This window comes from Wolffia australiana, chromosome 18 (genome assembly GCF_029677425.1).
Source record: "Wolffia australiana isolate 7733 chromosome 18, ASM2967742v1".
Taxonomy (NCBI): Eukaryota; Viridiplantae; Streptophyta; class Magnoliopsida; order Alismatales; family Araceae; genus Wolffia; species Wolffia australiana.
The window spans coordinates 2,461,701-2,485,269 of record NC_135852.1 but is presented as its reverse complement, the minus strand read 5'-3'; the positions used below and the strand labels follow the sequence as shown (position 1 = coordinate 2,485,269).

Sequence of the window (23,569 nt, the reverse complement as noted above, 5' to 3'; positions counted from 1 at the left end):
ATCCGTACAAAAACGTTCAGTTAGCCCAAAAAAAGGCTGACCAACGGTCTGGTTCGGCCCGGTCTGACGAGAACTTCGGTCATGCCGTGTCCTTCTCTATCAAGGACTGAAGGCTGATGACGGATCATATTCCTTCCCGTTCCGTTCGTCATCCGTCCGCGAAGATTATGAAAAATAAAATTAATCGCATTATTTAAGTCGCATTTTTATTATATATTAAAATTAAAATTAATCCTATATATACGGGGTAGGGATTTAGAAAGCAATTCAAAACCCGGCCATCGCCGCCGATCTCCGCCGGTCGCCGCCCCGAGTACGTTTCTCTCTCTTCTCTCTCTCTAATTCTCTCTCTTTCTCTCTCTAGTTCTATATCTCTACTTCTTCCCTGATTATCTCTAATCCTATACGTATCATGTTTGATTAGGTTTGAAGATGTTAAAATTTTTGGGTATAGGATTGAGTTGGGCTTTGGAAATGTGTTGTGAATTTTCACTTGTAATTATACGCAAGTTCGTTTTATGCAATTGTAACTTGTTGGTTATTTTGAGATTTCCAGGAAACGAAAATGGGGGATGAGCCGAAGACATTCAGAAGTCTTGGTGTGTGTGAGCAGCTTGCCGAGGCATGCGAGAACCTTGGATGGACGGGTCCAACCAGGATTCAAATGGAAAGCTTGCCTCATGCACTTGAAGGTAACCCTATGAGAAAGCTGATTTTTTTTTTCTTTTTATGTATGTTATTTGTTGATGTCACTTGTATCGGGTGGTTATGCATCCACGGCCTTGCAATTTTTTGTTTACATTTTATGTTCTTCATCTGATTCCTCTTATAGTTGTTGATCACTAAAGGGTTTATACTATAATACGTAATGCGCTTACCCATTATGACGATAACCACTTTTTAAACCACTTTTTAAACCACTTTTTCTTCTCCGAACTTGTGTTTTCGCTTATGAAATGATTGTCAAAGAGTCTCATGGTCGTCATAATGTCTTACGCTCAGTGTATGAATGCTTAATAGCGCCTCTGTCATAATTTCCATATGTTTTATTCTTACTGACCTTCACAAATTAGCAAACTGGTGGCCTCGTAGACTACACAACTTTCATGTGCACAGGATATATTCGATTATTAATCAACTGTAGAATAACTAACTTCTGGTTTGGGTTCGAACGATTTTGATGATTATTTCATTATCTTTCATGGTCTCATGTTAACTCTCTTTTTAGGGAAGGATATCATTGGGATCGCTCAGACAGGTTCGGGGAAGACAGGAGCTTTTGCTCTCCCTATTCTTCAAGCACTCCTTTCAAACCCAAAACCATTCTTTGCTTGCGTGCTCTCTCCAACAAGGTCTGTTATTTTTTAATCATTGTTCATTGCAATGGCTGACTAAAACACTTTGCATTTTCTCACATTTAAAAATGTCATTTGGATTCAGGGAGTTAGCTATACAGATTGCAGAACAATTTGAAGCCTTGGGCTCTGGAATTGGGGTTAAATGTGCTGTGGTGAGTATCTAAGCTTATCTTGTACTTCTGGCTAGGGATACTCGTCAAGTGTCAACTTCATAGGATGGTTGATATTGTTGTTGATGTTGGTGCTGGAAGCCATCAGCATAGTCATATATCAGTATACAAGTTGTTAACCCCGTCAATTAAATGTCAGTGCAAACTACCCTACTGGGCATTGAGTTTGGTTTAATACCTGACTGTTATCCAGGACAATACACTTGTCTAATATCTGATATTTATCTTTGTATTTGGCCTTTTTCTTCATTCGGCCAACATGTATTAATTCTTTAATCCTGTGTAGCTTGTAGGAAACGTTGATAAGGTTCAGCAAGCCATCTGTCTTGCAAAGCGACCTCACATTGTGGTATGTTTGGTGGAGACCAATATAATTTCAGCTAATTATCTTTCTAAATTTTTACAATGATATTATATGCTTTGGTGTTTGTAATACTATACTTTTAATATGGTCAATGCTATTATATGATTTAAGCAGGCCTTTAGAGATACAAAGACAGGGCGAAGTTTTGTTCTTCAGAAACGTGTGTATTAAGTTAATTTACTTCTTGGTGTTTTCTTTCTTTAAGGTCGGAACTCCTGGTCGACTCTTGGATCACTTGTCAAACACCAAAGGCTTCAGCCTTGGGACATTAAAATACTTGGTACGTTCTAATAATTTTATTCTAATAACAGCAGTTCTCTTAATTCTTGTCATAATCCATTCGGTGCTATTCACTTTATTTTGATTTTTTCTTAAAGTTTCACTTTATTTTGATAGGTCTTGGATGAGGCAGATAAGCTGCTGAACTTGGAATTCGAGAAAGCTGTTGATGAGATATTGAGCAATATTCCTCGTGAGAGGAACACTTTCCTTTTTTCTGCTACCATGACCAACAAGGTTAGTTCTTTCTTTTTCACCTGCTGGGCCACGCACAAACTTCTCGATACTAAACTTCAGAATCTTATAAATTTCTTTTGATGAAAATCCTAAGGCTGATCTCAGGATGGAATTATATGATGAGATGGGGCAACCTTTGTCCACGCCCATTATCTGGGATGTTTTGTCTCATCCAATTTGTCCCGTCCCAAGATTGTCCTGTCCTGGGATTGCCTTCTGTCCTGTGCAGTGTTTTTCGTCCTCAACAATGACGGCTATGACAACTAATTTTTCTGTCCACGCAGTCATCCATCATTTTATCCTCACTTGTTAGCAACAAAGATGATGATGACGAAATTGTCATCGTCATAATGGCAATAGAGGGACGAATTTCCTCCCACATTCATTGTCGCATGTTTCTCATCCTTTTTCAAGATGTCTTGATTAGGATGATGTGATCGTCATTCATCTGAGCCAGGATGACTGTGAGGATGATGAGACCATCATGGTCATAGTCATGTTTATCTGAATATGGTAATGGTGATAGAATGGGCATCATCAGACAAGCTTGTGACAATGAACTACGATCTTGTCTGGCTGACATTGATGAGTTCATCCTGGGACAGCAAACAGTCAATCCCACCTCCCTTAAGATGATGTCATGGGTTCCTGTGCTTGGACAAAACTTTCGTCTCTTCCTTTCCTGCATGGGGGGATACAAAAATTTCATCTTGTCCGCATCGTTGTTAATCCTGAATCCAATGACCTTGCCCAAAATTGACACTTGAAAAACTAGAAAAAAATCTCCATACCATTCACCATGCTGAAAATTTGTTTTAATTCAGGTGAAGAAGCTTCAAAGAGCATGCCTCAGAAATCCCGTGAAGGTGTGGTCTCTAGTCTTCATAGTTGATCTTTCAGTCTCATTTACCGGATGAATAAGAACTTTAGTCAGTGCTTGATGATTTCAGGTTGAAGCTTCATCAAAATACTCTACAGTTGAAACACTGAAGCAACAGTTTCGCCTGGTCCCTGCCAAGTACAAGGTCTTGTTTTCATGCAACTCAATCTTAAGCTTCGTATTTCCTTCTCAAGAACACAAATTAAGAACACGAGAATGTAATTTAATGACATGCTTCAACGCCAAGAAATGAAAAATCAATGCTAAGAATTCCCTTGTCTGTGCATAGTTGTCTTTTCATTAAGTTACATGTTAGACCATACTTCCAAAAGAAAGGGTTCGCAGCCCTTTCATTATTTGATGTTTCCTTATATGTCCATGTAATCTTGAATCATCCTTCTTTGAATTTGCCTGTGCTGTAATAACTCATTCTTATTAATTTCTTATAAATTTACAGGACTGTTACTTGGTTTATATCTTGACCCAAATGCCTGGGAGTTTGACCATGATATTCACTCGCACGTGTGATTCAACTCGTGTGATCGCCCTTATGCTTAGAAACCTGGGAATGAGAGCGATCCCGATTAGTTCTCAGCTTAGTCAGGTCTATCCCAATTCCTTTTCTCTCATTTTTAATTTTTTATTTTATTTCTTCTTTGTTCATGTGTCTTATTTCATTTTCAGGCAAAGAGACTGGGAGCTCTTAACAAGTTCAAAGCTGGGGAGTGCGATATTCTTGTTTGCACGGGTCTAATGAGCAGAGGTCTTGACATACCACAGGTCGACCTTGTGATAAACTATGACATCCCCGAAAATTCTAAGGTCAACACTCTCTCCCCCCTTCGTCCTTTTTATCTCTCTCTCTCTCTCTCTGTCTATCTATCTGCGCAAATGAACGATCTCTCTCTCTAGATATCTCTGTCTCTCCTTATATATCTAAAATGTTAATATTATCCTATCTCTATGTCTGTCTTAGCCTCTGTCCTATCTCTATCTGTCTTTTTAGCTGATTACCTCTCTCTAGATATCCCCACTCTCTCTCTTATCTTCGTCTTCTGTCTCTACATATGAGTCTCTGATCTCCATTACACTTTCTATCTACTCTCTCTTTCTCTCTCTCTCTCTCTCCCTCTTACTCTCTCTCCCTCTCTCCCTCCCTTTCCCTCTCTCTCGCTCCTTCTTCTTCCTCTCCCTCTCCCTCTCTCCCTCCCTTTCCCTCTCTCTCGCTCTTTCTTCTTCCTCTCCCTCTCCCTCTCCCTCTCTCCCTCCCTTTCCCTCTCTCTCGCTCTTTCTTCTTCCTCTCCCTCTCCCTCTCCCTCTCCCTCTCCCTCTCTCCCTCCCTTTCCCTCTCTCTCACTCTTTCTTCTTCCTCTCCCTCTCCCTCTCCACCTCCCCACATCCCTCCTCTTCCTCTCTCCCTCCCTTTCCGTTTCTCTCTCTTTCTCTCCCTCCTCTTTCTCAATCTCTCTCCTTCTCCCTCCCTCTTACTCTCTCCCTCTCTCCCTCCCTTTCTCTCTATCCCCCTCCTCCACATCCTCTCTCTCTCTCTCTCTCTCGCTCGCTTGCTTCCTCTTCCTCCCCCTCTCACTTTGCTCTCCCTCTGCTTTCTCGTCCTTTCACTCTCTCTTTGTCACCCTCTCTCTTCGTCACCCTCTCTCTTCCCCTCTCCCTCCTCTTTCTCGTCCTTTCACTCTCTTTTCCTCCCTCTTTCCCTCTCAACCTCTCTATTTCTTTCTCTTTTTCTCCCTCCCCCTCTGTCTCCCTCTTTCCTGCTCCTTCCCTCTCTCTCTCTCTCTTCCCCCAGCCCCACACATCACTCTATATTCCTCTCCCTCGATCGCTTTCTCCCTCCCTCTTCAGTTCTGTCCCTCTCTCTCTGCCTCTGCTTCTCTTTCTCCCTCCCTCTCCGTCAGTCTCCCTCTCACTCTCTCTCTCTCTCTCTCTCTCTCTCTCTCTCTCTCTCTTTCCCTCTCCCCCTCTCTCCCTCTCCATCTCTCCCTCTCCTTCTCCCTTCCTCTTTTTCACCAAACCTTGGGAAAGCATTTTTAAATGTGCCTGAGATCTGTTAGCAGGTTAGTGTTTCTTAGTTTTGACAATGCATTCTTCAGGACTACATACACCGAGTCGGCAGAACAGCACGTGCAGGAAGAACTGGCCTGGCAGTGTCATTGGTCAGCCAATACGAGGTGGAGTGGTATCTGCTTATTGAGAAGCTCATAGGTATACGTTGCTGGTTGATGAAGTTGCATTAATATATTTTTTATAATGACCCATCTTTTCAAATTATGTCAGTTTAAATAATATTGTCAATGTTCTTCTATGTCAATTATAGGTAGATGCCACTGTCTGATTAAGTAGCACCTTATAAGTTTTTACCCATATTTTCAAATGCTGTAGTGGCTATTTATAATATGAACTTTTTCTCTTTTTAAATCTTTGGAACAGGTATGAAACTGCCGGAGTACCCTGCTGTCGAAGAAGAAGTCATGCAACTGGTGGGAACAGTGGCTGATGCCAGAAGGATGGCACATATGGTAAATTGTGGATTCTTTTTTTCTTCGTTAAGCTTCTTATTTTCCTGTACACAGTTTTCAATTCTTTCTCTCTCTCTCTCTCTAGACATTGAAGGATAACCCGGGTCGGAAGAAACGGAGAGGCAGGGATGATGATGAGGATACTGAAGAGCAGCAGTTAGCTTCTTTTAAAAAGGGAAACGGCTACAAGAAGAACAAGAAAAGGTAAGTTGGATTCCTTTTAAAAAGAGGTCAGAGCAGTTATTAGTCAGATGATTGCTTGATCGATCGATTTTGTCATCAATCTCCCTGTATAATTAACGCAGATTTTCGGGAGGGTCACTGATTTTGCGTGATATCTCCTTGTTTTCTTCAAAAAAAAAAATAATGCAGATTTCTATTTATCATTCTTTGTTTAGTTCTTTGTATTTATTTTTCCACAGTTATGTCTCCTCCCCTTGATGTCATATAAACCTTATACTTTGCACTTTTCAAAACAAATATTTAGACCTATCCGCCTGTGAAATACTGTGGATCTGCCCAGTCTAGTGAAGAGGTTGTCTCTGTGAATCATATGACAAACATGGTGGGACAATCCTCGCACCTTGTGAAGGGTATTTCTGTCATTTCTGTCTTTTTAGGGCATTTTCTCCTTCTGCATATTTCCTTTAAATAGGACAGCCCTCCATTTAGGAGTGCAGCAAAGCATAATCAAGTAGGGTTGTGTTCTTGCTCCTACCCCGGCCCATATCAGCCGTCCATTCCGGAAGGATTCAATGTAAAATATAAACTAGGAGAGGATTATTAATCTGATAAAATCTTCAAAATTCTCTTGGTGATTCAATATCCATCAGGTAATCTCTAACTTTATCTGATCTCCACAATCAGTTGTCAAGACTTGACAAATAAATAAACCGGGAAATCAATATAAGAATAACAAGAATAATGGCCAACATGTGCAAAATGAATTCATGTTTCACTACATGATATGGACTCTAATTCGAGAGAGCTTTAAATTTAAATATATGTTTTAGAGATAATGATTGTATTTGAGTAGAAAGAACAAAGATATTTAGGGTTTCTGTATTTTGAAATAGTAGAATCTGAATGTTTAGAACGATAGAAGTATTTGCAAGATTTGGATTAGAGTTGAAGAAGCCCCACATTCATTGAATATTTAGGTTGTGTACATCAAAAAGAATTGGAGAATAATGATGCAGAATTGAAATATAATAAGCTTAACATTGGGATAGAAATGTAATTAAATTCAAAATAAAGTTTATTGAAATAAAGTTATATTTAGTTTATTGAAATAAAGTTATATTTAGTTTATTGAAATAAAGTTATATTTAAGATATATTAAGTGGAAATAAGATATATTTAGGTTGAAAGTAAACTAGACTTTAAAGAGGTATAGGTATAGCTTAAAAGAGCGTGGAATTTGGGGTTTCTATCTCAGTTTCTTTCAATTAACTATACTCATGTTTTTCTATAATTGTATTTGGGGTTTTATATTATAAACATATATATTGGAAAATTATATTTAAATTATGATATGTGAAAATTAATCATTGATGTAAAAGAAGTAAATAGTAAAAAAGATGATAGCTGAGATAATCTAATATATCTAACAATAACTTTTTAAAAGGGGATAAAATTCCAAGATGGTTTAAAAGAATGAGCGGAAATGTCCCCTTCAAAGGATTGGCTTTCTAGCTTTTCTTTACATTTGACTCTCTTAGTTATGTGCTTTTCTTTTGGGATACGCTCAACTAAGCTGATGAAAGAATAGAGAGTTTCAATCTTAAGAAAAAAGGAACTTCTGGTTCTTAAAAGGGAATAAAACTTCCTGTTACAAACTGAAGTTCCTCCTAATAAAGAGCTTTTATTCGGTTCTGCCAACTTTTTATATTTTTTGGCTCATTGGAAAAATAAAATAAAGAACTCCATACTTACCCATGTGATGAACTTGAGAGAGTACAGCCCTCACCCTGCAACAGCTCAGGAAAGGAGTAAAAAAGGGAGTCCACATAAACTTGTATATTATGTAAATCCTTCCACTCCTCTTTTAAATGAAACTGGAGATGGATTCATATCAGAAATGATTTTAGGTATGATGTCTTGTATTTAGAACATGAGAAGTTATGGAAGTCGCTTTGAGTTAGGATCTAGAGATCTTGAGTCCTAAAATAACTCTAATTTTGAAGGATGCCTTGCCGTCATTAGTCTACATTTTTACTAAAAGAATAAACTAACACCAGCTTCAAAACTTTAAGAGAGGATAGATAGACGTGATCCCCAAAGTCCCCCTGAGTGGATCACTTGATGCATGTCTCCTGACCCACCATTATTATGGCCCAACACCATTAATGTGCCATCATAACCTACTTAATGCCCAAGCTACATAAAGGAGTATTTTTTAGTCCAACAGTGGGCCTCATCCATTATGACCCATCATGACTCTCCATGTCCTCCCATTATTATTCATTTTGCCATAATTTATTTATCATTTAAGGTCTTATTTATGGTATCTGCATTGGTCTCTGGAGATAGGCCTATAGACAGTGCTAGAGGAAGGGATGATCCCAAATGATTAAAACATTAAGAGGGAACCAACTGGCCTTAACTTTCCTGTTCATAACTTCCCCCTTCCCTTCTCTTCTTTGGAAACCCATGCACCACACCTAACTGTCAAGAGATACTCTAGCTCTCTTGGATTATTTGAATTCACTTTCTAACACCCATATGAATATTTAGAAACTTATCCAGAGATTCATAAATGGAAACCATGCATACCACGCCCATGGAAGTGACAGGTTTAGATGATCTTAGCGTTTGAGGTGGTCCACACAAGCTTGCAGAACCTGAGAGAATTTTTAGAGACAAATAATCTGTTCAGGGTACTTGTCTTCAACAATGATAAACCTCAAGACGATACATTTTACAAAATAAACTCATTTTCTCACGATATATAATTTATAAAAAAGTATTGAGAAAAAATTAGTATTTTATCAGGTAATTACTTTTTTATCAAATAATTACCATGTTAGTCTTCATGGTTTAAAATTTCCACATCACAAGAACGTCCTCCTATGAAAGAGCAGTATGAAACATATTTTTATTTCTGGAACTTTTTTTATTTTTAGATGGGAGTCATCTTTGACATTGACAAATGTGCGGTAACAAAACATGGAGCTAAAGATACCAATAAATGATACGCACAAATAGTTGCTTAGAACATGTTTATCAGCCCTAATAATGTTATTGCATCCTTTTATTTTCAGAAAATTCAACTTTAACTCTCAATTAATAATTTTTTAGCTGTATAGTTTATGTATTTCTACAGCACTATATTGTAGGCAGGAATTGATAAATTTTATTTTTATGGGTTTGATATTTTTGAGAAATTCAGTAATCTTTAAAGGTAAATAAAAGTATATTAATCAATTTCATATAAAATCCTTCTATTTCTAGAATCAGGATAGCATGGATTTGTAGGTGGTGATACAACTTATGATTTCATTCCTTCAATGTTTCATACATTATAAGTTTATGAGTTATACTTCATGCATAAATAAATGGTTTACATGATTTCATGAACTAAACTAATTGATTTCATTAAATTAATATAATTCTGATGTTTCTTTATAGGTTGAAATGATAATAACAGTTAATAATACTATTGAAAAATTTTATATAGGAAATACTATAGGGGACAAGAAGTGGTATTTTATCAGCTAATGAATGTAGAGATATTGAAATAATGATAGGTATTGATAAATATATAAGTGATAATTAATAATTATAATTGGGCACGGTTGGATGATGACGAAGAGTAAGTGGATGGATAACATGTTTGAGAGGATGTGAATGGGTGAAATTCGATGGATGTCGACAAGAAGATGATGAATAAAGTGCAAGAAAACTCAACATAGTTTCCAAGATCAAGGGAATTAATGACAAAGGGAGAGCCCCTCCCCTTCTCTTTGACTTTATGGCTTCATTTGATTGTCATTAAGAAAATTTGTTAAATCATGACATCACTGTCTTACACTCAGTTTTCTAAATTAGAAGAATTTAAGATGAAGGTTGCATTTATAGAAAGGTCCATTTATTGATTCATCTTGTCAAAGTCAACAAATTAACCAATCAATTGATGTCAGAATTGAATAAATGAGTTATGGATGGAATATTAAAAGGTCAAAATTGGACATCTTTGAAATTTGATGGAATATTAAAAGGTCACACTGATTCTTCTACTCCTCTTCTTCGTTTATTTTCTTCCTTATTCATCCACTTAAGGCTTGAATGAACTAAACATGATAAATGAGGTTAATTTAAAATGGTTTGATCTTGATAAGTTCAGACATGAATAAAATATAAAATAACCTTCAAATAACATAAACATTAATATTTATTGAAATGTCATGGTAATAGATAAAATATCATAAAACAACAATACATGCTGATGGATATTATGTGGCCGTCAAGCCAATCACACCACCGTGTTTATTTAAGTTTATTGAATAAAATATTACGTTCATTATTATTTCGTGTGATGTTTATAATGAAGTCCGTGAATACATGAAATGACTTGGTGAATTATGATGAGATCATAATACATTGATTACTAGTCTTTAAACATGTATTCCAAATATTCCTATTCGATGGATAGTCGAGATAGACATCAAATTATCCGGATAGAATAGCACTAACTGATCCTACGTATATGATAACTATAGCTAATCCTGTGGCTATTAGTGTGGCGACACTAAGGACAGATAGTGAGTTCATTGAATTGGTCCGCACGAATCCCTGAATGTTATTATACCTAAATGTCAATCAGGTTGATTCATGTCATGGTTTTATAAGTGATCCACAGACCTCGGACACCATGGACATCTCGTGAATGGATGACTACATTTTGACTACGACTTAAGAGCCTCTAATCATGGGATTCAAACAAGTCATGACTCAGATGTAGTAAGAAGCTTACGGAGATGATTGAGTAGTCAAGAGGGGATCATCTTCCCTCAGAATAAGAGAAGATTGGCTCAAGGAAGGCGATGCAGAAAAATCCCTGGCCAGGGTAGTGAGGATATTGGAGAAGGCGTTCTCCTATGATCCCCATTACACATCAATACTAATCGAATGACAGATTAGGGTTTGACGATAAACCATACCCTGAGTTGTTCGAGAGTCGCGCAGATGGTGGATTATACATATACGGTAACCGATGACGGTAAAGGTTCAATGAGAGAGTAAAACACTACCTGGTATCTTCTTGAGCACGAGGTGTAGCTTGGTAACCTAGGGGCTGGAAACTTAACCTATCGATTGGGTTAACTCAATCCTTATTTTATTAATCTATATGTTGATATAGTTAATTAATAAGTTTGATCAATAATTGTTATTGGACCATTGAAGTTATTAACTAGAATGATACATGGGCATAGAGGGCCACATGCATAAGGTCATAAGGGCATTGGTGGATATATTTTACTTTTTGGATTTTTGAGAAAAAACTTTAAGTGAAATATAAAGAGGGAAAGGGCTCTCATTTTCAAGCACCCATGCAAGTCAGATTTGAGAGCCCCTCCCTTTCGCCACTCTCTACTTCACTCATCCAAGGAGAGTGTCTTCATAGTGAGAAGATCTTATAGATTTTCAAGAAGAGTTGAAGAGAAAGACGTGGAGATCCAAGCGCCGAGTGATCGCGTGTATACTTTTGGAGGCCGAACGTGTGAATGGCTTTTGAACAATCTCGGAGCGGCAAATTCAAGGGTGGAACGAGTTCCCCAAAACATAAGTTCGATGTTTTATTTTAAAGATCGATTATGAATCGATCGAAACGCTTCCGCATCCATGGAAATGTATTTTCATGGACGAACCAAGGCACTGAACCTAACACATGCATCATATGCCTGAGAATTAGGCATTAAATGTAGTGAATGATGATATAAATGAATGCAAAAAATGCATGTTATCACTCCCCTCCTTCCTGATACAGTTGGAATGATGGAATGATGATAGTGGATTGATAAAGGGGATCATTTATATCAAAATGGAGATTTAACGTGCCGGGTATTACCTCGATACATTGAGAGGCTTCACACTTGAGCAAATCATCATGTGAAATCATGAAACTATGGATCCACTCCCTACATGGAACCCAACAAGCACTCCCTTGTGTCTCCCTACTTTGGCATCATGGAACTCTCTTAAGACCAAGGAGATAAGTGTGATATTAAAAGGGAGTATCAGTTTACCCTTGTATAGAGGAAGATTCCAATTTAGGGAATAATTAGTGAATGTGGCTTGTTGGGCTTGTACAGACTTTTTGATGAGAAATCAGTGGGGTCTTGGTCAATTTTGTTTCAAAGTGTTTTGGTATCTAGCTAGTGAGTAACTGAAATAGAAGAGCAAGCAATAAATGAATCAACACATCAAAGGGATAATGATTCATGTAAGTCAAACCCCATAAGTTTAGATATCAACATACGGTAATGTCATTGTATCTCTCTAAACAGAGGTATTGTTCCCATATATGAATGCATAAAACAATGGCCATCAACTCACTCTCCTATTTTGACTGATGACCCTACCTGCAAGTGACTTGCTGAAATAGTCAATCAGATGGGTGTGTTGAAGAACTACTCCCAACTTGAATCCTGAAACATCAATTCGGGTTATAGATGGTTTCAAAGTCTAATGTAATTTTAAACTGGTTGGGAAAAACTGTAATTTTCATTTCTATAAATGTCATTTCAGCTTGTTTAGACCAAATATATATTACACATAATTATAATAAAAGTTAATGGCTGAGCTTTGGTGGCATAATGGGTGACAGAGTGCCTTTAGTAACTTGTCAAACCTAAAAAGTTTCAAAGTTGCTTAAGATATTTTGATGTTTTTCATGTAAAGATAGACTCAACTTATTTGAATTAGTGGCTTTCCCTAGAGAAGATTGTTGGGTTCTAGAGGCCTAGATATGGATGAACAGAACACAACGATGCGCAGCGGAAGACTTTTGCGAATCGAACGGCATCGACAAAAACCATTAAAATGAAGTACCTTTGCACGAATCTCATTCATGATTTCTTCAATCCCGGAGCGAGACGAGTCGAGCTGCTCAAGTGTGCAGCCACTAGACGTATCCACGCGGTCATCGGCACGTCGGATCTCCTCCTTCTCGTTGACGAGCCCCGTTCTATTTCTGTCAGCGTCGTTACGTCGTCCCGATCACATCAGGGATGGAGAGAGGGTGTGGGGAGAGTGGAGAAGAAGGGGAAAGGCCCCTGAACAATTCTGGCCTGGGTGAATTTCATTCAGGGCCTTTCCCTATTTATACTAAGAGGGTATTTTCCATAAAAACCCCCAAAACTTAAGTATATCTTCCAACGTTCAAAAGACCATTTGCGTGTGACCCTCTAGGCCCATGTATCAGTCTAGTTAACGACTCCAGTGGCCCAATAACCTTTATTGACCATCCAAATCAATTAACTATATCATCATATAAATTAATTAACGTCGGATCGATTTAACCCAATCGATAGGTTGAGACTTCGACACGTGGGGTGCCAAGCTACACCTCGTGTCCTAGAAGATACAAAGGAGTGTGTATCGACTCACTAATGGAACCTGTTCATCATCAGTTACCGTGTATGTATAATCCCTCATCCACTTGATGCTCCTTGGACGACTCAGGGTATGGTCAATTGTCAAACCCTAATCGATCATCCGAGTTAGTACTAATGCATTCGGAAATCATCGGAGAACTCTTCTCCAATATTTCACTGCCTTGGCCAAGGACTTCGTTGCATCGTCTTCCTTGAGCTGTCACCTCTTATACCGAGGGTGGACGATCCCATCTTGACCACTCAATCGCCTTCATGTACTTCTTGATGCACCCGAACTAAGACCGTTTATAATCCCATGATTAGAGACTCGTCGGCCATAGCCAAAGTACAACCGTCCGTCCACAAGACGTCTTTGGTGTCTCAAGTCTAAGGACCACTTACACAACCGTGACGTGAATCAACCTGATTGACACTTTAGTATAATACCATTCAGGGATTCGTATGGATCAATTCAGTGAACTCTTTCCACTAAAGAGCACCCACTATCTATCCTTAGTGTCGCCACACTAATGGCTACGAGACCGGCCATACTCATCATATGAGTGAGGCTAGATAGTGCTATTTTATCCGGATACTTCGATATCCTTCTCGCGTATCCTTCGAATAGGAATATTTAGAACACATGCTTAAAGACTGGTGATCTCCACATTACGATATCATCATAATTCACTAAGTCCGATCATGTATTCATGGACTTCATTCTACGCATCACACGTGCTCTATAATGAATATGTTCTATTAATGAACATGGAACGAGATGTGGAATGTGTGATTGGCTTGCTGGCCACATATATTTCCATCAAAGAGATCCAATGTCCCATATAATGAATATGTATTTTCACCATAAAAACGCATTTATTTAAATTAATTGAGAGCTTGTAGTCCAGAGATGTTTTCAATACCAAGTGTAAGTGTTGCTCATGATAAGTACGTTCCCACCATTGATAAAAAATTATTGCTTCAATCAGAAGGCTTAAACAACATAAGTTAATTTATGATTCGCTAAGTGGGACCGTTCCTAAGGAGCTGTTATGGATTAAAGAATTTTTCTAACCACATTTTTTAGTGCAAGATCAAGATGAAGAGGACATTAAATGTAACCAGATTTGGATTGATTTTTACTATTTGGTTTATTTACAATTTTATGGTAAAAACAAGGTCATATAATGCAGTTTTTTATCTAAGTGAAGCTGTAGCTAACGTAAACATTAAAGAAATGGCCCATCAAGAAGCAAGATCCACACCTCAAGAGGATAGAAAGAAGACCCAGCTTGAATGGTCAAACCCAGCAAGGAACTTAACAAAAATTAACATCAACATTAATTTTCTAGAAGGGTGACTTTTAATTAAAGGAACACCAAAATAAATTATATTTCTTATTTTTATGGTTCATCAAACAAAGAGCCATTGGACTTTGGACTTCTTAGATGATTATATACTGAAATTTTAAAAATAAATAATTCCCTCTTGCACTCAGAGAAAAATTGAAAGAATGGTACACAATTTAGGAGTAAATTCTGATTCATGGATTGAATTACATCCCCACATTTTAATCATATGATTAGGTACAGGTCTTGAGAAAAAAGTGTATGTATTTGAGCAGTAAATGCTGATTCATTTCTTGAGATAAGTGTTTCATATTTCTTCATAAACTCAATTCTTCTTCAGGTTCCTGATGGGTCTGTCTTATCAAAAATCATAATGAGATTCAGATTCTTTTTGCATCAACATCCCGGCAATAGTTTTTCATTGCACATATAGCAGATTCAATATTTCTTACTTGGATGGAATTATGCTTATGTTAATCTAATATTTATTTTTTGACTTGGCCTGTCAAATTTATGTTGGTTGATAATGATGTTGGGGGGAGATGGAACAGCTGGTCCATTCTGATGTGTCGAGGGGCGAATGTGGTGAAGTGGAACTTGTCTCGGAGGATGTTGTTGTCTCAGTCTATTTGAAGATGTTTTAATGTTGATCATTGAGTATAAAAATGCGAATTATGTCAAGACAAATGTAAGATGTCAAGATCACTTTCTGATTTAATAGATTAGTCCATTATTCTTAATACCTGAGTTCAAATTTCAGGCTTCAACCAGCAGAGGTGAGCATTATCTTTTATCCCTGGTGTTATCTTTGGAAGTTGAGTTACGAGGCATTCGAATTCGGGTCTATATTATTATACACATTCAAACCAAGCTTGCAACGAAACTTTAGACTATATGACATATCGATGAACGAATTGAGTTTTGAATTTTTTCCAAATAATGATATCCCTCTTCCTGTTCTATATGGATAAAACAATCTTGAGCAGAATCCTCAAGGCATAAAGAAATGAGATGCAGCTGGTCTCAATCATCCATTGGATGCAGACAGAAAAAACGATCAACACACATGATCCAATCATCAAGTTTATCCTTGAATAAAGGAAAAATCAACTCTCATAAGACAGAATTCAGAATCTAACCTTGGATCTAGGCCCCAAGGTTTCTATGCTGGATCTGACACACATGGAGGTTGAGCATCTTCATCAACTAGGTTGACTAGAATAGGTTGTTTGAAGCTATCCAAGCATAGGTTGATGGAAGTGATCTGCTCCATTGCCGAATTTTGGAATTGTTGGGGTACATTTTTGGGTTTTGCCCCAAAACTCTAGATCAGCCAAGTTTGATGGATCTGATGCTGGTCATATGCCTTATCAATGAGACAAAGTCCAAGGAAATTATAATCTAGAACTTCAATATACAACTGGAAAAGATCAGTGTGATTAGCGGATTATAGTTGGTAGGTCAAGGAAAGGGAGATCAAGGAGACAATATGTATGAACTGAAGAATACAGAGTATATATGAACTAGAAAGATAATACATCGACAAGCAAAATCGGCCTTGTCGACTCTCTGAATCAGGAAGCTCTTGCACTCCAGTCCCATTGCTGCAGCAACTTTCTTCCAATGTTTAAAATATCCCCTTGTTATTCCTGCCCTCTTAAATGGGGCCCACATTATTAGAGTAAACCATGTACTCCACTTAAGACGATAGATGCTTCTTTCACCTTATATAGGTTTTTGGAACACTGGTAACTTGTAATAGACTTTTACACATGCGTATAAATGAATATGCATAAGAAGATCTAACTGGCTCAAAATCTGCCTTAGGTCTAATTTTTTGTATTGTATCCTGATTTTTGTATTGTATGCACGTCAGAGCTCCTTCAAATTCATATTTAAGAGTTAATGTTTATTATCTTTTATGGGGTACTTAGGCAAGATAACTAAGTAGTTGATATAAATAGTCATGTTTATATGATTTCAAAATTGTTTTCATTAACTTTTTAGTTGATTTCCTAATCTTTCAAGTCAGGCCCAAGAATATGCATAACAAATATTCAGTCACTAGTAGGACAATGTCTAATTTACTTGAAATTTGTTATAAACATGCTATTAATATTTAGTCTACAAAAAAACAGTGTCAATCAGTTTAAGGCCCCAAAGTATGCGGCATTCCTGCGCAGAGGCATGCGTGCTAACTGTGTAGGGTGCTCCATATACTAAGACTCGAGATAGCAAGCCAACTTCATAGCATAGACACCACACACATCACGGGTGGCGACGCATGTCCATGATCTTTGAACCCAAGGTCCACATGGTGCTCGTGCTCGTGCTCGCCAGTACCACAGTTTGTTAGGAGAGGCTGCAGACACTATATGCGCATGCTGTCGAGCGCGCGGGCACTATCGACCGAGTACACGCGGGCGCTTAGGTTGCCGATGCCTGTACCACAGTCCGTGAGTACTCCTCGTATGGAGGCACGGTAGTATTCTGCTAGAAGACTAAGGCATAGAGCACAGAGCGCCCTGACGGCTACGGGGCGCTCGGCGCGCCCTTGTGGATAATGATACGGCATGCAGGTACCGAGGCTCGAGGCGCCGATGAGGACCAAAGCGGTAGAGGTGTCAGCACAGATAGTGGCACATAGAGTGTCAAGGATGGGCCTCGAGCACAATGGTGATGCGGGTGGACGTCGAGATGTGTGGTATGACTGACCAGTGGATGCACATATCACGATGGCCCGCGATCGCATAGCATCTGCCCAAGGGCACGCTTGTAGTCGCGTTGCCCATAGGCTCGCGCGCAGGGCTGCATGCCTCAAGGTGCTACCCAACAATGCAAGTTGCGCCCCATCTTCGTTATTTTTGAATAGGCCTTAAGCCTCCATTTTGCAATGGCTACAACCTCTGATGTAATTCTGCTCATTATAATACAATGTCCTAAATTTCTACTGAGGGCCTAAATCTACCTCTATCATGAACCTCCAAGCAATCTTAGAAGCCCGAAGGGATGGATGTCTGAGTGGTTGAAAGAGTCTGTCTTGAAAACCGAAGTGTTGATAAGAATACCGGGAGTTTGAATCCCCTCTTTTTGCGCCTTTGAATCCACACGTCCCCTTACATCTGTAACTGTTACAATGGTATTGTTGAAACTCGCTTGAACATGAATAATTCCTTTTGGTATTCTAAGTCCAGTCTTACGCGAACTAATATGTCCATTCCTAGGTGAACAAGTGAAGGCTCCTAAACATTCTTGCCGAAGCAGTGAGGCTGGCATGGGTTCGATTCAAGCATTGTTCTTAGCTTTGGATTTGGTGGTGTGACATCATGTTATAGATGGTGATACTGCTCTTCTGTCACCAAACAAAAAGTAATAACAGATTACAACATACTCCAATACCATATTTCAAGGTAACCATGAGTCATCGACTGCATGAACGATTAGCAAAAAAATTAGGGCATCCAGTCAAGTTTAATTTTTTTATCGTTTCTATCGAATGAACTAATAAAACTAATTATACTCTCTAGATAAAATATGGATAACACCCAAAATTATGAGATAAATTTGTGCTTAGGTGGACAACTTGCACACATCATAGGATTTCTTGCCAATTTTACACTTTATTCCTCTAAATCTACAAGCAAAGATATTTTTATTGGGTGATTCAAGGCTTAGGTGTACCCGCCCTCGCTCTTCTTGGACAGCTCGCAAGAGTTCAACGCTGATGTCACCTAGAGCCCATACCAATGAAATATGTGGCCTTGGATCCTGTTTAGGGATCACCAGAATGAAACAAATCATGGTTAGTGTTGATCGATTAATTTTCTTCTTTTAATTTTTAACAATACATCACAAGGTTTCATGTTAAAAAATCAAAGAGAGAATTGTAAGAGCCAAATAAATTCACTAAAACAATAACCTACATTAGCTATGGATCATGTTTTATGAATGAAGCTAGAGTACATAACTGGCAGGGGTTGGCATCGATAACAACAATAACAAGAGGACAATAACAATGATGATGACTGGTCTTCAGTATCATTGTCATTGGCATCTGGTTTTGGGGAGACGTCATCAGCGTCCACATCCAACGATTTTTCCAATCTAGATTAGAGATTTTCAAGAGGTACCATCAGACCAATCGAAATCCATCATCGTGATTTGTCATTGTCCTTGCATCACTTATTCAAGCCCAAACATGAATTATCCATCAGTTTCCAAGATAAGATGGAAAATTTAGTCATGTCATCATCCTTGTCATCATCACCATCATCATTCATCGGTTGAATTCATCAACTGTCATTCATTCCATGCCCAAACATGGACAATGAGGATGATAATAAGATTTCAGGGTTGATGATGAATAATTCCATATAGTGTTCCAACCCTGGTGTCTTGTTATTTGGAGGATATAAATGCAATCTTCAAAACGAAACTCCGGGCGATTCATTACTTGAATAGTTTTTTCATTTTAAACAAAAATTAAACAAGAAACCCACAAGTTATAAATAGTTATTCTAAATTATTTTTAGATTTTGGCGTGACAAAGATCCACGACCTTATAGAATTCGGGTAGGCCGTGCAGTCTATAAACATCGTTGACTGCCTGAACTTGTCTCGTTATCTGCAAGGGAATGTGATGATCAAAAACTTTTCTCACCATGGTAATCAAACATAAATATAATGGAACTGATATAGGCATACAGAAAATGACGTTAGATTTGAATAAGAAAACCAACATAAATAGCTTGATATACCTCTTTTAATCCAGAACCTTCAACTTCCAATGAAAGAAACGTTCTTGTGCGTTCATCATTCACAAAGACCTCCCACCGACTGAACTCTATCCAGTACCTATTAAGAGACGTGCGAAGAGATATTGCCAACTAAGACACTGGATAATGAGTAAAAATAATAATGAATTGTCAATATTTTATGACATTATTTCTGGAGAACAAGATCTTACTGTCTTTGATTTTGAAGCCTTTGAAGTAGCATCGAGATAACGGAATCGATTTGATGAACTTTGATTGGAACAGTTCTTCCCAAGCTGATGTGGAACTCTATGCCCAACATTTGTTCAAATGTCTGATTTTCAAGGGGTATGTCTAGGTCAATGGTGAAAAGATTGGGAATCGTGGATGCAATTCGTGCGACAAAAGTTGAGATATCTTTTCTGACCACAGCCGGTATAATTACTGCATAATCAAGCCACAAAGAACAAGTTGAATACAAGAACCTCCTTTGTTTATCACAGAAAATACTTCAACGCATAGAGAAATAATCGTCAAGCTGACACACACTTCTCTGTTTGACAATACCACTAATATCCCATACATTAGTTCTAAAGACTTGATTCAGAAAAAATATATTCTCTGCATATTTTCTCTCTCGATTTAAATAAATATTCTGGAGATTTGATGATCCTCAAACTTGTTTATTAATGATCCGTAATAAACTTGTTTATTAATGATCCTCAAAATAAGAATTAAAGAGGATTATTCAACAATACTTTCTTATGCAAATCACGAATTCCGAAGAAACCCAAACCTGGAATGAAGACATGGAGTGCATAGTAGCCTTCCACATGGGGGAAACTCCTAACTCGGCTTGCCTGGAATGAAGAGTAGTCTGAAATCAAATCAAGACATTCATCAGATGTGAAAAGTAAACTAACACGATAATTATTTTTCGGGAATCATTAAAAGCCAAATTATGGCATTTTCGTTGCTTCATCTGGTTTTACCTTCTTATTAACCGTTGAATCTGATATAAGCTCCAGCTTTACATTATCGTGTGATACTGTTCTCAAAATCATGCTATCTCAGTTTAAAATGCATTAATAGGTTAGGTTGGGAGCAGTCCAGATGCTAAGTAACCAAAAAAATACTTATTCTTTATTATAAATTAATCGTTAAAATTATTATGAGCAAGTGACTCTGGAAATAAGAGAGAACCTGAGGATGAAGAAAATTTCAAGCGAAGAAAAATAATAACTGTCCATATTCAATTTCTATCTTCTGTTACCGTCCCAAATTACATGATAGTTGAAATTCTGATACGGTACTGGGTGTTACTTTTGGAAGGAAGAAGAAGAGATTGGGCCACGTGGCACCATATCAGGCGCCATGGGATGAGGATTAACAGCCAATCGAGGCCGATACAGGGAGATGAAAAGTTGCACCAATGCACGGTAGACAAGAGGAGGAAGATGCATCTTGGAAGGGTTTTCTCATGGCGGAAGAAGGGCATCAGTGGAACTGTAAGCGGTGAAGTGTTGGGGTTCTTCTGTGCAAAGCGAGATGTTCAAAGTGCGGATGGTTTCTGTGATGATATCATATCAAAATACTATTTTCCCAAGTAGATTTCGTTCAAAAATAAATATTGAAACATTCATAGAGGAAAGACTGGTGAAATTCTAAGAATTCCCAATCCTAAGCAACTAGAAAGGTATTTACAATTACTTTCTCCGGCCTATTTTAATCTCCTGTTTTCCGAACCAATATACTTGATTGTTGGATTTCATTTGTTTTTTGGAATTCAATTTGTTCCCAAATAAATCTAGTTCAAAACTCGATTTGGAGGATATGGGGTGTGGGGGAGACTGATAAAATTGTAAGCAGTACAGACATTTAGTCACAATAAAAGTATTTACAATCAGCATTACGTGATATCGAATAAGAGAGAAACTGAGGTTGAAGAATATTTAAATCATGAGAAATATCCGATAATATAATTACCAGTTCAGATGCTAAGTAATAAGTTTATTAGTAATCAACAAATGATTTCTAAAATAAGGGAGAATCAGAGGTTGATGAGCCCTAAACAAAAAGAAAAAACATTACTTTCAGTACCCCATATTTTTATCTTCTGTTTGCGATAAAAATACTCGTTAGAATCCATATTCTCAAAATCCAATATGTTGGAATTCATTATCTGTTCGCAATCAGATTTGAAGCCATCGGCGGGAAAAGATAGATAAAATTCCAAGTAATCCGAAAACTCTTTGCAATTAGCAAATGACTTCTGGAATAGGGGAGAGACTGAGTTCGAAGAACACTTAACACAAAGAGGTATAACTACTCTGTCCATCAAATTTTTGTCATCCGTCTCTGAACCAAAACACTCGATTCTCACTATTCATATTTTTGGCATTCAATTTGCCGAAATTCATACTCCGTTCGCAATTAATTTTCGTTCAAAAAGCCAAATTTCAAGCAGTCCGTAGGGGAAACCCAGACGTACGCGGATTCGCAGCCCCGATTAGTGGAATACAATCCTACCGAAAGTATGAAATCAAAATAGAAGACTGAACAGAGATTCATGTCATTACCGATGGAAGCAGGTAGATTCAAAAGATCTACGGGAGGCGGCGGCAATGGAGTGATCTGTACAACCTTGTGCACATTTCCAGATGACAGCCGATCCGATTCTTTGCTTGAGACGGTAGCATCGTCTGAATCAGAATCCGATCCGTACGAGGCCTTCAACGCCTCCATTTCTCGATCGACAGAGAAATCGAGATCAGATCGAGATTTCGACAAGATTTTTCACAAGAACAGTCTTCGTTAGCCGCTTATTTAAACCTCTCAACGCTAATCCAATGTTTATTATCCCTTAATTGAAACTTAACACTAACGTTAATAAGTTCAAATAATCTAAAGTTTTTTCATTTTGTTAAGATTTATTTTTACTCAATAAACAAATAATTTAATTGTTTGTGTTGTATTAGAAGTTGTACGAGGAATGCATTAATTTAGAGTTATTCAATTATCGTGAGGAATGGGTATCAGATAAAATTGTAACATTAAATTGTAACATTAAATGAAAATTCAAGGTTTGAGGAACAACAATTCAATGAATTATCCAGAATTATAGGAATTTAAAAATTAAGAGAGAGAGAGAGATGGATTGGCAAACATCATCAGTCACGTCACTCGTGAAGGTGACTGAGGCGTGAGGGATGACGTGACGGTGACAGATGATATTTTAGAAAGACTTTTTAAAATGGTGATTGGTGACATGACGGTGACAGAGGGTCTTGGACGGGTGACGTGAAGGGACAGCCGTCACATACTATGATGAATGATTTATAAAGACGAGATAAGTATAGACCGAGAGAGAGAGAGAGGATTGAAAGAGAAACCGAGAGAGATAAGAGGGAGAGAGACGAGGAGATAAGAGGGAGAGAAATAGACTGTGAGAGATATATCGAGGACGAGGGATCTAGAAGAGCGATGGGAGATGGGATAAATGGAGAGAGATGGGAGAGGAGGAGGAGAGAGAGAGAGACCAAGAGAGAGAGAAAGGGTGACGGAGAGACTCTGATATCCGATATCGTCATCCTCCCCGAGAGACGGAGGCGGATGACGACATCGAGACAGATACTGATATCGGATATCGGTACTGTAGCAACCGATATCTGATATCGTTATTTGATATCCGGATATCGGAAAAAACAGATACCGAAAATTTGATTTCTGGTATCCAGTACAGCATCCGTCCTGATACCGTAAGTCGATGTCGATATCGGGGCGGGCGATCCCTGAGAAAGGCGAAGAGACCAAGAAAGAGACACCAAGAGGGGGAGAGAGAGGCGGAGAGACTAATAGAGAGACACCGAGAGAGAGAGAGAGAGAGAGAGAGAGAGAGAGAGAGAGAGAGACACCAAGTGAGAGAGAGAGAGAGGCGGAGAGACCAAGAGAGAGACACCAAGTGAGAGAGAGAGAGGCGGAGAGACCAAGAGAGAGAGAGAGAGACGGAGAGACCAAGAGAGAGACACCAAGAGAGAGAGAGGCAG

General features: G+C 38.2%; 2 protein-coding genes across 2 annotated transcripts; one reads left to right on the top strand and one right to left on the bottom strand.

The window, feature by feature from the left end:
- Positions 1-271: 271 nt before the first annotated feature.
- LOC144715181 (DEA(D/H)-box RNA helicase family protein) lies at positions 272-6,208 on the top strand. The gene is made up of 14 exons (XM_078590085.1): positions 272-313; positions 557-692; positions 1,229-1,352; positions 1,441-1,510; positions 1,815-1,877; positions 2,098-2,172; positions 2,289-2,408; positions 3,233-3,274; positions 3,359-3,433; positions 3,746-3,892; positions 3,973-4,110; positions 5,397-5,508; positions 5,734-5,822; positions 5,908-6,208. Exons 2-14 carry the CDS (start codon positions 566-568, stop codon positions 6,028-6,030), a joined length of 1,305 nt encoding a protein of 434 aa, XP_078446211.1. The 5' UTR covers positions 272-313; positions 557-565; the 3' UTR covers positions 6,031-6,208.
- A 12,089-nt stretch (positions 6,209-18,297) lies between these two features.
- LOC144714871 (U6 snRNA phosphodiesterase-like protein) lies at positions 18,298-22,325 on the bottom strand. The gene is made up of 6 exons (XM_078589670.1): positions 22,103-22,325; positions 20,320-20,400; positions 19,736-19,967; positions 19,527-19,623; positions 19,328-19,393; positions 18,298-18,537 (listed from the first exon to the last, which is right to left on the bottom strand). Exons 1-6 carry the CDS (start codon positions 22,266-22,268, stop codon positions 18,340-18,342), a joined length of 840 nt encoding a protein of 279 aa, XP_078445796.1. The 5' UTR covers positions 22,269-22,325; the 3' UTR covers positions 18,298-18,339.
- Between the last annotated feature and the right edge of the window lie 1,244 nt (positions 22,326-23,569).